General features: G+C 39.8%; 1 protein-coding gene across 3 annotated transcripts in view; it reads right to left on the reverse strand.

The window, feature by feature from the left end:
* Positions 1-16,241, reverse strand: part of lama2 (laminin, alpha 2) — a 399,772-nt gene that overhangs the window by 55,400 nt on the left and 328,131 nt on the right. For all 3 annotated transcript variants that reach the window (XM_072251541.1, XM_072251540.1, XM_072251542.1), the window contains 5 exons: positions 12,371-12,487; positions 11,861-12,043; positions 4,892-5,046; positions 4,664-4,807; positions 42-175 (listed from right to left, as the gene is read on the reverse strand). In XM_072251541.1, coding sequence (XP_072107642.1) covers positions 42-175; positions 4,664-4,807; positions 4,892-5,046; positions 11,861-12,043; positions 12,371-12,487 — 733 coding nt within the window. The remainder of the gene's footprint in view (positions 1-41; positions 176-4,663; positions 4,808-4,891; positions 5,047-11,860; positions 12,044-12,370; positions 12,488-16,241) is intronic.

Here is a 16,241-nt window from a genome sequence, read left to right on the forward strand (position 1 = left end):
TATTTAGTTAATAGCAATCAAGTCAGAAGCATGAAACTTACCTTGAGGCTTCAATTCTGTACCAATACTGGTCATTAATGATCAAATCTGGATATTCAACACGCCCGATACCAGATCCCACGTCCCACAGGAAGTTGACTTTGCCTTTACGCATCTCAATTGCTAAGAAATCAGTCTGTTAAATAACAATAAAATCAAAGTTGAGGGATAAAGATTAAAATCAGCTTTATATGTCACATGTACATCAAATCATACAGTGAAATACACCGTTTGCATCGATGACCAACACATTCAAGGATGTTCTTGGGGAAGCTCATAAGTGTTGCCTTGCTTCCGACACCAACAGAGCATGCCCACAACTTACTAAACCTAACCAGTACCTTTGGACTGTGGGAGGAAACGGGAGCACCCGGAGGAAAACCACACGGAGGGATTTAAAGCTGGAGCTGTTAAGTGTTGTGCTGGGCGTTACACTGCCGTATCGCTCCAATAATTTAGAAACCATATTAAAACTTTAATTAACTGACCTTCCAAGAGGCAGTAGGTGTAAATTTATAAACAATTTTTAAATGTGAAAAAGAGGTGTAAAACATTTCTTAAAATGTGCTTTCACTCATCTCCAATATGCAGCACAGCTAGAACAAAGCCATTCAGATATTTTCTTATGCATAAATAAGACAGTTCAGTATAAATACTAATACTAACCATTGAACAGAATGTATGGAAAAAATAATATTTTTCTTTTTGATGCGATTGGAACTTTCTCATCTTGGCTTTAAAATGTTTAATTATTCAAGGATATATTCATGCAGTCAGAAAATTGAGGATTGAAGCTCCACAAAATTTGTGAATATGCATATTTTTAGAATGAAACATTAAATAACTGTATAAGTGATAAGTGTATCACTGTCGAAGGTTCCATATTTCAAGAACCTGTCCACCCTTTCGTGGCTCTAACCAAATAAGAAGCGGGAAGATTTTAAATTAACCAATTAACATTTCTGATTTAAGTGAAAGGGATAGATAAGGTAGAAGAGGGAAAGTTGTTTCCATTGGTAGGTGAGACTAGAACTAGGGGACATTGCCTCCAGATTCAGGGGAGAAGATTTAGGACAGAGATGAGGAGAAACTGTTTTTCCCAGAGAGGGTGAATCTGTGGAATTCTCTGCCCAGGGAAGCAGCTGAGGCTTCTTCATGAAATATATTTAAGATACTTTTAGATAAATTTTTACATAGTAGGGGAATTAAGGGTTATGTGGAAAAGGCAGGTAGATGGAGCTGAATGGCCTACTCCTGCTCCTATTTCTTATGTTCTTATGAATCACTGCTGTCAATGGTTCCTTGTTTTGTGTAATCTGTGTGTCACTATTAAATTAACACAACCACACTTTAAATGTATTTTCTTGACAAAGAAACACTTTGAATACCTTGATGATGTGAAAAAGACAGCAAAAATGCAAACTGTAATCGAACAGAAGGTAGTCTGAGAACTAGTGGTAAAATGCTGTAGCTTTGCTGCTAACTTGAACTCTGCTGGGAGTACAGAATCATTAAAGTTGCTTATACCATGTAGAAGTGGCACCTTCCGTGAGACAGAAAGTCAAGGGGCAGAGAAAGACTTTTTGGCCCACCCAGTCTGTGCTGACCATCAAGCACCTACTTACATCAAGCCTACGTGAATCTCATTTCATTCTCCTCACATTCCCTCAATCCCTCCCAGATTTTACGAACCATCTTGGGTCATTGGACGATGGTCAATTTACCAACCAAACTACTCATCTTTGGAATGTGCTGGAACCTGGAACAGCCAGTGGAAAACCTCATTGTCACATGGAAACATACAAATTCTACGCAGATAGCTCCAGAGGTTGGGATTGAACCCGGGTCTCGGGAGCTCTATCAGCTATGCTATTGTGCCTCATTTGTGCTTTAAAAGTAAAATTTGAATACGTTTATATTGGAAAGATATACACAGAACATTAGTTAAGGTATTTAAGACTCAAATACCTCTGAACTTGGAGACTCTCTATTTGGGGCATGTATTGTTTTTGGAGCAGAAGAAAGATATAAAGCTGCTGCAGGCCCTTTTAGCGGCAAGTAAGAAATCAATCACCAAAAAGTGGCTAAATCCAACATCACCTACATTAGAAGATTGGCGTGAAATTATTTTGGAAATATTTAAAATGGAAAAGATGACTTACTGAAAATTCAAAAAATTTTATCAAATTTGGAATAAATGGATTGAATTTATAACCCCAATGCGAGCAGACTTTAGATGACTCTCCTTAAGGTTCCTACTGATTTCCTCATCAATATAGTTATATGGTTAACGTAAGCTCCCTCGGTTCGAATGTTCACTGTTTTATTTATGGAAAACATGGAATTAATACAAGTAAAGGAAAAGATTTGGGAAAAAATTATAAAATGAAGTAAATAAGTACCCGGGGATTGGATAAGTATATCTGTGGGTATGAACAAATATGAACATGTACTTGTGAATGTAAAAGTATATACAGATCTATACATATATAAAAAAAATAGAAAAGGTTTTTATATGTAAAAAAGTTTGTGTAATACTTGTGAATACCTTTCCCAAATAAAAAAATATATTAAAAAAAATAAAAGTAAAATTTGAAAGCTGTGTGTATTTCCGCAGGTCTTAGTATTTTTCATTATTTTCTGTCAATTAGATTTAAAAGATAAAAGATAATATTCATAGATTGACCAGAGAATTCAAAGGGTTCAAATGTTCTCCAGTTGGATTGAGGTGTGCCATTTTATACATTATATCAAAATATATGTAATATCAATATGTTCTGTTCGTGGATAGTTCTTCCCACACCCATCAGGGAAGAAGCAATGTAAAATCCACACCCAGACTGCCAGACTCAAAAACAGTTACTTTCCCCAAGCTGTAAGGCTGATCAACCCACTACCCCACCCCACCACCTCTTTATCATTTCCTGTCCGAGTCATCTTATGTGCCTAGCGTCACTCTTTGGACATACCATCAATCCATGCATACAAGCTATCTTATGTACTTACATTTTGTGTGTTTTTTTTAATTGTGTTTTTTATTGTGTTCTTTATTTTATTCTGTTTTTTTTTGTGCTGCATCAGATCCAGAGTAACAATTATTTCATTCTCCTTTATACTTGTGTCGTGGAAATGTCAATAAATAATCTTGAATCTTATGACAAGTTATAGTTGATACAGTAAGAATTGGTTAGAATTATTGATAGTCTCTGTGTTGCTTATTTGGTATGATAAATATTTGCATACTGTTGGTCTCAATTTCCTCAGTGATATTAAGCACAACGATATAAAAGTTGCTGAAGCCATCGTAATGAGGCTTTGAAACAGTATGTTCCTCCCCTTCATTCATTACAGATGTCAACAAAAGGACATTGCAATTCAAATGTTCAGTCAAGAGAGGGAGACAAATTCATTTCTAAAGTGATAAAATTTGTATATTCTTTTCCCCATAACTGTCCCTTTTCAGCACTCAACTCAAAATAAAAGTTTCTAATTGATGGCTCCTTTTAGCTCCTTTCTAATCTAATCTAGCCGACTTTATAACTGAAAAACACAATTCTTCCTTATTCAGCTTGTAATAACATTTATGATTTAAGAAGCAAACTGGTTAAATCTCATCCTGTGTTAATATAAAAGCTGACCATATCACATAGGTGTAGTATTCAGCTCTGATGCCATCTTGGTAAATATATTCAGCACAATTTCAACCAACCAAAAGTCCTCTATAAATATGATACCCAATTTATACAAAAATGCCTTATCCAAAAATTATTTGATTCTGAAATCTAACCTCACCATTTAGAAAACCTACTCTCCAATTACACCCTCTAACTTGCACTCAGAGCTTTAGAAAATTCTGCATTTGACTCTCTGGAAATCTTTCCACTGACAATTTCCATAATCTTTCCATTGTGTGCACTCTCCTTTGTGTTATTCACAAAATGGACTAATTTGCAATTCTCTACATTTAGTTACACATACTATTATCTACCATTCTATTAACCTAAGTGATATACAATTGTTGGTGAAACTTTATTGTATACCTCCTTTTTAATTTTCAGTTTATTGCTTTATTTATTTACACATTTTTCTATTAATTCAAATGCTAGCCTTGGCTCAGTTCTAGCACCCTCTCTTTCAGTGTAAGGTCAGTTGGAATGAAAACTCACCCTCTATGATGTATTCTAACATGAGATGTAGTGGTGTGTGCACCTTGCATGTCCCAATGTCCCATTCTGGAATTAGTGCTGAGGATGATGCTTCTATTTACTCTTTTTCCCATTGCTGTAGAGTACTTTCCCACTCAAGTACCACTGAGAGCTGACACTCTATTGGTCTGGCAAATCCAAGATGTTGTCAATGTGCAGTCAGAAACACCCATCTGATCGGCACCATATAAAATTGTGGCTCCCTATTTTTGATACAGCTGAAACACCAGATAAAAAATCCATAAAAGCTAATCTTCCATTATCAGACACATCAGCTTATTCTGCACAAATGCAGTTATCACGAACTGTGCCAACACTGGTAATGCTGCACAGGATCATCTAAAACGTTGTTCAGCATTAACAATTACTTCCAAGACAATGTGTTAGATGACTTATAATTTCTGGAGAATTGCACTCACATATTTGGCACTTCCAAGGTAAAATAATAGATTCTCAAGCTCTGATGTCTTTACATTCAGAACAATAGAATTGTAGGTCCCTTTTTTAATGTCTGGTCGATATGTGCGAATACAGTCTCCACCAGATGAGACAGAAACTTTGATCTAAAACAAGGGAGAACAATTAGCTAGTGAAACTGTGCACGAAAGACAAAGAAAGATTGAATTTATATTTGTCCAGCTACTCACAGAGTTGGCATGTTTTCGAGCTTGATTTATTAGCTCTTTGATGTGAGAAATATTTTTTCCAATTGTGTCCTGTAGATTTTTGATAGGCTTCAGTTTATCCAGCAAACTATCTGCTTTTTCTTCTAACTCTTTAACTTTCATATCAGCATCAGCAACTGCATACAATAAGGAAAAAAATGCATAAATTGATCGGTTGTACTTGTCACAGTCCCGACAGTTAATTCCTCTTATTATCCTAATTCCCTTTTCCCCATGTTCTCCTGGGCTCCTTGATTGCGACATCTAATTCTCTTCTAAGCCTGCAGCATAAAAACCCCAGCTTTGCATCCACTCGTTGTCAGACCATTGCTTCAGCCAGTGTGGCAATTCATGTTCCCGGCCGCTTAGAATGGTGTATTCTAAGTTGTACTTCAGTTCCGAGGTTTACCTGTGTAACTCTGTCTCTCCGTGTCAAGATAGGTTTTGCCTGCCGCCTGTCTCCTGTTTGCCGTTCAGCTCCAGCAACGCCGTGTCAAGAAACGTATTGTTTCCCCTTTGCCTTTCTATGTAACGCTCTATGTCAAGGTAAGTGTTGCCTGCTGCCTGTCTCCTGTTTGCCATTCAGCTCCAACAACGCCCTGTGCAAAAGTTTTGCCTGCCTCCTGCTCCTCCGTTCACCTGCGCTGTTTGCCTGTGTTAACCCTGTCTCTTGGCAGTTTAGAATTGTGTATTCTAAGTTCTGTTTCCAGCGCCGTTTGCCTGTGTTAACTCTGTCTCTCCGTGTTAATAGGAGCACTGCATGCCACCCATCTTCCCATTTGTCCCTCCGCCTGCTGTTCTCCTCAAGCCACGCTCACTCCCTGGTCTGCATCCCTGCTATGGCTCATTCCGCCGCCTGCATACACTCTCCATTGGCTCAGTGGTTAAACGCCGCGTTCCCACTGTGGCAACCCGGGTTCGATCCCCGGTCAAGCCTTCCTTGCTCCTCGGCTTTCCTCTGCCTAGTCCTCACTCCCCAGTCTTCCCTGTAACCGTTAATAAACACTTCAGATTACTCTACCTCCGTGTCTGTGTCCTGCATTTGGGTTCACCTCATTCCATTGCAACAGTACTATCTCGCCAGAATGATCTTATCTCTTATTTCTCAAGTCAAAGAAGCAGATCATTTTCCGACCATCCATGCTGGCTCCAGGGGACCAATCATATCCATTCTATTTCTCCTTTCCTTATTTCCCCATACCTCTGTGACATCTCTCACATGTGCCAGTTTACCTATACTAAGGGGTATCTGCCAGCATGTCTTTGATACTTGGGGAGGGGGGTGAAATTGGAGCAATCGGAGAAAACTCACATAATTGCAAAAAGAATGTTCAAACACCACAGTAGGTAGTACCCAAAGTCAGGATTGAACCTATGTCTCTGGTGTGAAGAGGCAATAATTCTGACTGCTGCACCATCATGCCAACCAATCCAGGGCCTAAAATATCATTCACGTTTCTCAGCCTATATAAATATACAGTATACACATGCTTAATCAGCAAAATGTGCTTTGTCCTTCAAATCAGTCTTTTCATCACACACTTACCGATCTTATCAGCCATCAGTAAGCAGTTTGGAATCTAAGCCCTTCTTTTATACCTAATCTAAAGAGGTACCTGCAGAAAATTGAAGATTAATTCTATCAGAAGTGCCCAAGGTCACTGCCATTTTACCTCAATAAAAATTCACTAACCTCTCAGAAAGTGTAATCTTTAAACTTCACAAAGGCCCACCTAAAAGATCTGTGAATGATCAACAGCTGAATTTTCTTGGTCACATGCATATCTCCTCCAAACATGCATCTTACCCAGTTCTGGAAGTTCCATTTGAACAATGAACAATTTTTTTTGTTGAGATACAGTACAGAGTAGGCCCTTCGAGTGATGCCACCCAGCAATCCCCCAATTTAACCCTAGCCTAATCATGGGGCAATTTACAATGACCAACTAACCTACCATCCAATATGTCTTTGGGCTGTGGGAGGAAACTGGAGCATCTGGAGGAACTCCACGGGGTCAAGGAGAGAACAAACAAGCTCCTTACAGGCAGCGGTGGGAATTGAACCCAGTCATCTGTACCGTAAAGCTTCGTGCAACCATGACACCACTGTGCCACCTGATCTTTGTGACGACAGCAACCTGTGTACACAAGGTGTACTCATCTCATTTGAGGCCAAGTGATAATTTTGTTCCAAACTGGATTGAAAATTACATCTGAAAACAAGTGTCCAGCAAATTTTCACGGGAAACATTGCGAACGATTGTACTTTTTAATGCATGGGGCAATGTTTTGTCACGTGTATTTGGTTACTTTGATGTGCTTGTTCATAAATTTCTAAACCATTCCAAAACTAAAAACAAATCATTAACTGTTGTAGAATCCATCACTGATTTTAATGATGATGACAACGACGATGACAGGGTCGGCTGGTGGCGCACTGAGATCAGGGCCAAGCTCGAGAATGGAGGTTCCCGAGTTTGATCCAGTTACAGACCGCCCCCGTGAGCACTCTCCATCTGTGCCAGGTTGATGTCGAGCTCGCAACTCGGCCTCATAAAATAATATGATTTGTGTGAGGAGTGGCACCCCACACAGCCTTTCAAACTGCACCTTGTAAGGCATGAAAATGCCCGACGCCGGCCTCTTAGGTCTGAGTCAACGTCGTCGTCATCATCATCATGATTTTAGAATAATATTAGATACTGACACTGAAGTACAATTTTGTGAATTCATTGAGGTTTCCAGGTAGATACACTGTTAAAAGCAACACACACAAAATGTCGGAGGAACTCAGCAGGTCAGGCAGCATCAATGGAAATGAATATAAACTGTCGGCTAGTTGGAAGGTGACAGGTGAAGCCGGCTGGGTAGGGCCCAAAACATCGACCGTTTATTCTCTTCCATCGACGCTGCCTGACCTGCTGAGTTCCTCCAGCATTTTGCATGTGTTGCTTTGGATTTCCACCATCTGCAGACTTTCTCATGTTTAAGATGTATGCTTAGATTTTGCTAGTCACAGAATTTAAGGCACCGAAAGTCACATGTTTGATTTGTACTGCTGGCAGGTGAGTTAAGCTGTGTTGGCAGCGAGGATTTGTAAATCTACCTTTGAGATATCTGCGTATCCACCAGGGGTTCTAGAAATAAGATGGAGGCTCAGGCTAGACTGACAATAGGCAATATGAGAAAAATAAAGTGGTTCAGAATAGCAAGTGAGAAAGACAGTTAAAATGTTACAAACTTTAAAAGAAACTTGAAATGTGGAAGATGAAGCTGATCATATCCATGTGGGACAAAAGGATTGCTATTTAGTGAACACATGAAAAAAGTGCTGAGGCTTTCTTCAATGTTGATATATCAAAGTCCTACTTTTAGAAAGAACAAATTCAGAAAAAGAGACTTAATTTGAAGATTCCCTGAAATATGGATAAACTGGATTAGTTAGAGGGGTGGAAGGTGTAGGAGTAGAGAGGGTTAAAGAGATGATTGACTGAGGTGAATAACGTAGAACATAGAATAGTACAGCACAGTACAGGCCCTTCGGCTCACAATGTTGTGCCGACCCTCAAACCCTGCCTCCCATATAACCCCCCACCTTAAATGCCTCCATATACCTGTCTAGTAGTCTCTTAAATTTCATTGTGATAAAATTGTGATGAACCATCTAAAATATATATAGGAAAGCTATTCAGAAATAGCCCTTCCTATTTTCTCTAGTTAGGTCCCTTGTAGTTTTATAGACCTCACTAGACCTCACCAGAGGAGTAAAAAGTTCAAAGTCCAAAGTTAACTTATTAAAGTACATACTGTGGATATCACTGTATACAACTCTGAGATTCATTTCCTTGCTGGCATTCACAGTAATAGAAGGAAACACAATAAAATCAATGAAAAAAACCTCACACGACAGAGATAGAAATTACAACCAGTGTGCAAATACAAAAGAGAAAGAAAAAAAATACATAAACAAACAGTAAATATCAAGAACACAAGTTGTAGAATCATTAAGAGTGAGTCCACAGGTTGTGGAATCAGTTCACTGCTGGAGTGAGTGAAGTTGTCCACTCTGGTTCCAGATCCTGATGGTTATAACTGTTCCTGAACCTGGTGCTGTGGGACTTGAGACTCCTGTACCTTCTTCCTGATGGCAGCAGTGAGAAGAGATGGTTAGGGGTCCTTGATGATGGATGCTGCTTTCCTGTCACAGTAATTGGCGTAAGTATGTTCAACGGTAGGGAGGGCTTTATCTGAGAGGGACTGGGCTGTACCCACTACTTCTTGCAGTTTTTTTCCCCCATTCATAGGTACTGGTGTCCTGATACCAGACCATGATGCAACCAGTCAGTATAATCTCCACCACACATCAATAGAAATTTGTCAGAATTTTTGTGGACGTGTTGAATCTGTGCAATCTTCTAAGTAGAGGTGCTGTAAAACCTTTTTTGTCCTGGCATCTACCCAGCACGGTTCTTCTGAAATGATAATGCCGAGGAATTTAAAGGCGCTGACTCGTCAAACCTCTAACCTCCTGACGAGAACTGTCTCAATGATCTCTGGTTTCCTCCTCTTGTAGTCAATAATCAGCACTTTGATTTTGCTGACATCCAGTGAGAGGTTGCTGTGTTGGCAGCACTCAGCCAGATTTTCTATATGCTGATTTGTCACTACCTTTGACTCATCCATCAGCAAATTTAAATATGAAATATTAAATATGAAGCTTAAGATTGAAGCAGTTAGTAGAAGGATTAGAAAGGAGATGCAATAGTGGTTTTCATCTAGCGTGTGGTAAGTATCTGGAACTCCCTGCCTGAAAATATGGTAAGCTTCAAGTTCCTGAATGTCAACATCTCAGATGATTTATCCTGGGCCCAACACATAAGACAGTAAGACCATATGACATAGGAGCAGAAATAGGCCATGTGCTCAGAGCCTGCCGCGTCATTCAATCATAGCTGATACTTTTTACCCCTCCTCAGCCCCACACCCCAGCCTTCTCCCCGTAACCTTTGATGCCGTGTCCAATCAAGAAGCTATCAAGCTTCATCATAAATACAGCCAACAACTTTGCCTCCACAGCTGCCTGTGGTAATAAATTCCACAAATTCACCACCCTCTAGCTAAAGAAATTTCTCTGCATCTCTGTTTTAAATGGATACCCCTCTATCCTGAAGCTGTTTCCTCTTGCCCTAGACTCCCCCACCATGGGAAATATCCTTTCCACATCAACTCTGTCTAGGCTTTCAACATTCGAAAGATTTCAATGAAATCCCCCCTCATCCTTCTAAATTCCAGCGACTACAGACCCAGAGCTATCAAATGTTCCCCATATGATAATCCTTTCATTTCTGGAATCGTCCTTGTGAACCTCCTCGGAACCCTCTCCAAAGCCAGCACATCTTCTCTTAGATGAGGAGCTGAAAACTGTTCACAATACTCACCAGTGCCTTATAAAACCATCATATCCCTGCTCTTGCATTCTAGACCTCTTAAAATGAATACTTACATTGCATTTGCCTTCCTCACCACCGACTCAACCTGCAAGTTAACCTTCAGGGTGTTCTGCACAAGGACTCCCAAGACCCTCTGCATCTCAGATTGTTGGATTTTCTCCCCACTTAAAAAATAGCCTGCACATTTATTTCTGCTACCAAAGTGCATGACCATGCATTTTCCAACAAAGGTGAAGACATAGGTACAACAAAGAAGGAGACATTGTAGTTTCTCTACTTTCATAGAAGTTTAAGGAGATATGGAACATTGGTGAACACTCTTACAAGCAGTGAAAGGTACTCTGACTGGCTGCATCATAGCCTTGTATGGAAAATCCAGTGCCCAGGAATGCAGGAAGCTACAGACATTAGTGGACTCAGCCAGTTCCACCATGGGTACCACTCTCCTCACCATTGAGGGCATCTACAGGAGGGGGTGTCTCAGCAAGGCAACATCCATTCTCAAGGACCTCCACCATCCTGGCCTTGCCTTCATCAGGCAGGAGGTACAGGAGCCTGAAGACCATACCCTAAGGTTTAACAACAGCTTAATCAACACTGCCATCAGATTCTTAAACTGACCTGTCACTAACACTAACTCAGCCTATTTTCTCTCTCCCTCTCAACTTTCACTAATGTTCCTATGCTTATCTTGTCATGTAAATTAGATATAAATTAGTTTAAGTTTATGTTAGCTTATATTTGTAAAGTACTGTGCTGCTGCTGCATAACGCTATTTTTCATAGCATTTATGCCTAGATATGTATGCTTATGACAATAAACCTTGAACTTAATAAAAGCAGGAATCCTCACTGCACTTTAAAAAATTCTTAGATGTGTAGTCAAAGAGCTGTGACAAGGTTACTGAGCAAGAGCCAAAAGGTGCTATTGTATTATATATTAGTTCAGAATAAATACAATAGAGTGCTTAGCCTCATGCTGGGCTGTAAATTTTCTGTGAGTCCACACCATCATGACTTGAAAATCTATCATCATTGGGCATAGATGCTGAAATTACCGAGTAACACACACAAAATGCTGGAGGAATTTAGCAGGTTAGGCAGCATCTATGGAGAGGACTAAACAGTTGACCTTTCAAGCTGAGACCCTTCATTACATTCTGGTTCATAACCATCTTCTTAAAGGCAATTGGAGGGCTAGGCAATAAAAATCAACTTCCCATGGATGAACAAAGGACAGAAATATATTTTGAAATATGCTCAGTGGAAATCAGGTAGAGATACCCTAAAATCAAGAGTTTTAAAATCATCAGAATCATCACACCACTGGACTCTGTTAGTAGGGGGAAATACTCTTTTCTGTTTAGTAATTATTACAAATACAAAGAACACTTTTAAAAACATTGCTGATTAGGAGAGGAGGGAAAAAAAGACTGATCATGATAATTGTGTTAATATGCATCTTTTGCTTAAACACATGGGATAATGGAATGGGAACTTACTTGCTTTAGCTGGAGTATTAATGGCAGCATTTGCTCTCGCAACATCTTCTTTCAATTTACTGCAGTTGTCCTGCAATCCAAGTAAATTCTGGTTCAAGTTTTTTATTTCTGCCAGCACTGCATTTGCCGTATCATTTGCCTGTTTCGCTTTATCTTTAGCTGCTTGTATCTTGAACTTTGCCTCTGTTATTTCAATGAAGAAGAGACATGGCTTAGTTGTAACTACTCATAGTAATGTCACTTCTGGTGTAGACAAGAACTGATCATAATTCCATGAAAAATTAACAGAAAAGAGGCAGTAAAGGTATAAGTTTCTGAGTTTATATTTTTATTGGGAAGTTTAATCCAAAAGTGTGTATACACTGATCATGATTTAATACACTATCTGTCAATGTGGCTATGGCACATGATTAAAGAAGAATTTGTGAATATGTTCTGAATGCTAATTATTGCTGTAAATCTTATCCTAAAAACAGCCCATGTTTGAAACCACATATGTTAAAGACTTACCATCGGGAATGGCGCTAAGTTTTGCAAGACTATCATTCAAGGCTTTCATCAGGTTTTTATTTTTCATTGCACCATCCTTCAGCCTATTTTGTAAATTTTTCAAGTCATCTTCTCTTTCTGAAAAACAATAAGCAAATTTCAAAACAGGGCATCCACAGTGATCAGTTCCGAACTAATCAAAGCATTTGGTTGTACATTTCTAATGATAATATTGAGTTATTCAGGCCACAGTTCAATGGTGGACACAACAAGTGACTCAGTGATGAATCATTTGGACAAGACAAGAGGCTACTTGATGCCATGGTCAGTACTGAGTTTGAGCATCTCAAATGAAATGGAGAAGATGGAGAAGATGGAGAAGATCTTCTCCTCCATCTCAAATGAAATGGAGAAGATGGCAGCGCGACGCAGTGCACGTGGCCTCTCTGGTGAGTGATATCTCTATTTGTTAAGCAGGGGACCGTGCACAATTCTGATTTAATGGAGTCAGACGTGAGAAGCACAGAGGAACATCTGGAGAAACTTCTGAAATGCCTACTTCGCTGCCGCTTGCTACTGTGCAATTGAGAATCTCCAGAGGGGAAGGCCCCAAATCCTTGGCTTTGCCTGTTGCTGGCGGCCGGGTTTGGGGGTCGAAGCACTCGGCAGAAATGGTGCTTGGTGCTGGAGGGCTGGTCGGAGGCTCGAAGTTTTCGGACAGACTCAGAGTCGGACTGTGGTCGGGTGCTTCCAGGATGCTGCGTCAGTAAGTTTGCGGTGCTGGAAGCTCATGGCAAGGAGAGTTTTTCTTCCTTCGACTGTTTGTGTGAGATGATGGGACTTTCGAGAGACTTTGAGACTTTTTTTTACCGTGCCCATGGTCTGTTCTTTTTCAAATTACGGTATTGCTTTGCACTGTTGTAACTATATGTTATAATTATGTGGTTTTTGTCAGTTTTTCAGTCTTGGTCTGTCTTGTGTTTCTGTGATATCATACTGGAGGAACATTGTATCATTTCTTAATGCATGCATTACTAAATGACAATAAACGAGGACTGCGTGTCCTCATAATCTAAAAAAAATCTAAAATTGAGCAAAAGGCAAACAGCAATGAAGCTGAAATATCAACAGGCTCTCAGCTCAAATCACTACTCGTTAACTGTTGCTGGAAAATATACAACTTTGAATTCTGAATGATCAGAGGTTTGGATTAGGGTAGAGCTGAGTTGGGCTGTGATTAGAACATAGAACAGTAAAGCACAGGAACAAGTCCTATGACCCACAATGTTGTGCCAAACCAATTCAATTAGTAATCAAATTGCCAACTAAACTAATTCCTTCTGTCTGCATGTAACATGCTGTAAGGTTTCACCGCTAATGTAATGGCTTCTCCGTAATGTTCTACTGCTGAGGTAATGGTTTCTGATTGTCGCTGACCTTCGGACTCTCGCTCCAAGTTCACTCCATCCAGGAGTCTACGAACACTCTCCATTCGCGTCTTCTCTCCTCCTCTCTCTCTGGCAAAAGACTGCGAATTCCCGGCTCCCAGTCACAAGAATGACATCCCGCTCATTGGCTAATACACCCCATTATCTCTAGTCATAACCCAAATCTTTTCTGAAGCCTTGACACTATCTCTGATCAAGAGTGCCACGCCTCCACCCCTTTTGCCTCCCTCCCTGTCCTTTCTGAAACATCTAAAGCCCGGCACTTGAAGTAACCATTCCTGTCCTTGAGCCATCCAAGTCTCTGTTATGGCCACCACATCACAGATCCAAGTGCTGATCCACGCTCTAAGCTCATCCGCTTCGCTCACAATACTCCTTGCGTTAAAATAGACAGATCTCAAACCGTCGGTCTGAGTGAATCCCTTCTCTATCACCTGCTTATCCTCCCTCACACACTGTCTCCCAACTTTCTCCATTTGTGAGCCAACTGCCCCTTCCCTAGTCTCTTCAGTTCGGTTCCCACCCAACATTTCCAGTTTTAACATATTAGTTTATTACTTTCTGAGAGCTCACTTGAAGTTCTGCGTGCAATTTTGATCACTCTAACTTTAGGTGAACATGGTTGCCTTGGAGTCAGGGGAACTTTGATTCACTACTTTACTGGCTAAAATAAGGAAGGATTGAGGAAGAAAATAAGGAAGGATTAATAGCAATGGCATTTAGAAGGATGACGTATGACCTCATTAAAGCATAGATGATACTGATGGAGAATGACAGAGTGGATGCCAAAAGGCTATTTATTCTAGAAGTAAACACATATAAATGCCACCGCTGGCATGTCCTCCTCCATCACCCTCTAATGAAGCTATATTGCAGATCGTTCATATCCTGCCACTGCCTGTAAGGAGTTAGTATGTTCTCCCTGTGATCACGTAGGTTTCCTCTAGGTGCTCCAGTTTCCTCCCATAGTCCAAAGATGTGCCAGTTGGCAGTTTAATTAAACATTATAAATTGTCCCGTGATTAGGCTGTGATTGCTGGGTGGTGTGACTTGAAGGGTCAGAATGGCCTATTCCACACTGAACCTCAATAAATAAATAAAACTCTGGGGCAAGGTATAATAAGCTTAAAATCCATTAATATATCTGGGTAAATAAAAAAATAGTATTTAGGTCACCAAAAAGCAAAACTGTCAAAGATATCACATTATTAACAAAATAAATGTTTTACATTTTCTATAGAAAATGGTCTGTAAAGATACAGAAATGTTCAGTCAGGTTAAAGGCTGGTTAACATCACCTTCATTTTAAAGACTGGTTATACCGATAAAAGAGATCGCAGCTGATGGCTAATTGGAATAGTGTTCACCAGCAGCAGTGGTAATCACAATATCACATCAGGCACTGAGTATTAGCAAGGAGCTGTAAACATTCTGCAGACTTAATCTTGCTGCAGTCTGAGTGTGACAGGAACAAGAAGTGAAATAACTGTGAGTCATTACATCTTTCTCAATTACCAGGCTCAATTCTGTCGCTCACTCTGATAGGTAACCATTACATTCTGATGTACTCTTACATGTCCACAATGTTCCAAGAAGTAATTCTGTAGATTAATGTGCAGGAATCATCCTTAAAATGAGGTCATTGGAGAAAGGTAAGTAAAAGTTAGCTCTGTCCTCATCACCCATTATGCATAATAGCACTGAGAAAAATAAGGAAATGACTTGGTAAATTATTTGGATCAACAACAGAAACAAGTACATCTTGGCACTTGTTTCAGAAACAAAAATACCCAGTTTAAAGAAAATATACATTTTAGTACTCTGATTTTATAATTATGTTTGCACTTTATGATTCTATTTTTTGTATTTTTAAAATACTAGCAATAATGGCAATTTATGAATATGGCATCATATTGTTATATATTATCTTGATATTCCACATACAATTGACAGGTATAGGGCCAATCAGAACAACACACAAATTTTATCATTGTGTACTTATTCTCAATCGCAAAACACGGTCACTCCCAATTTAGAAAGAAGGCACTGACCATCCAGTAGGTGGCAGCAAAGAAATCATTTTTAACCTGGCAGAAAATTTCCGTATCTTTACAAACGCTCTGCTCTCTCCAATAAAGATCACACAACTTGTGTGAGGAGTTCCCAAACTGAACGTTTAATTAAACAAACCCAATCTAATGCCAGAAGTATGCATTTTTATAAGTGTCATAGAGCAATACAACACAGATACAGGCCCTTTGGCCTGATGAGCCAATGCTAACCACCGCGCCACCCAGCCAATTCCAATCTCCCGCATTCAGCACAGCCCCTCAACGTTCTATCCAAGTGATACTGTTGTAGCTACCTCAACCATTTCCTCTGGCAGCCTATTCCATGTGCTCACAACCCTCTGGGTATAAAACTTGTCCTGCAAGTCCCCTTTC

Source organism: Mobula birostris, chromosome 2 (genome assembly GCF_030028105.1).
Source record: "Mobula birostris isolate sMobBir1 chromosome 2, sMobBir1.hap1, whole genome shotgun sequence".
Lineage (NCBI taxonomy): Eukaryota > Metazoa > Chordata > Chondrichthyes > Myliobatiformes > Myliobatidae > Mobula > Mobula birostris.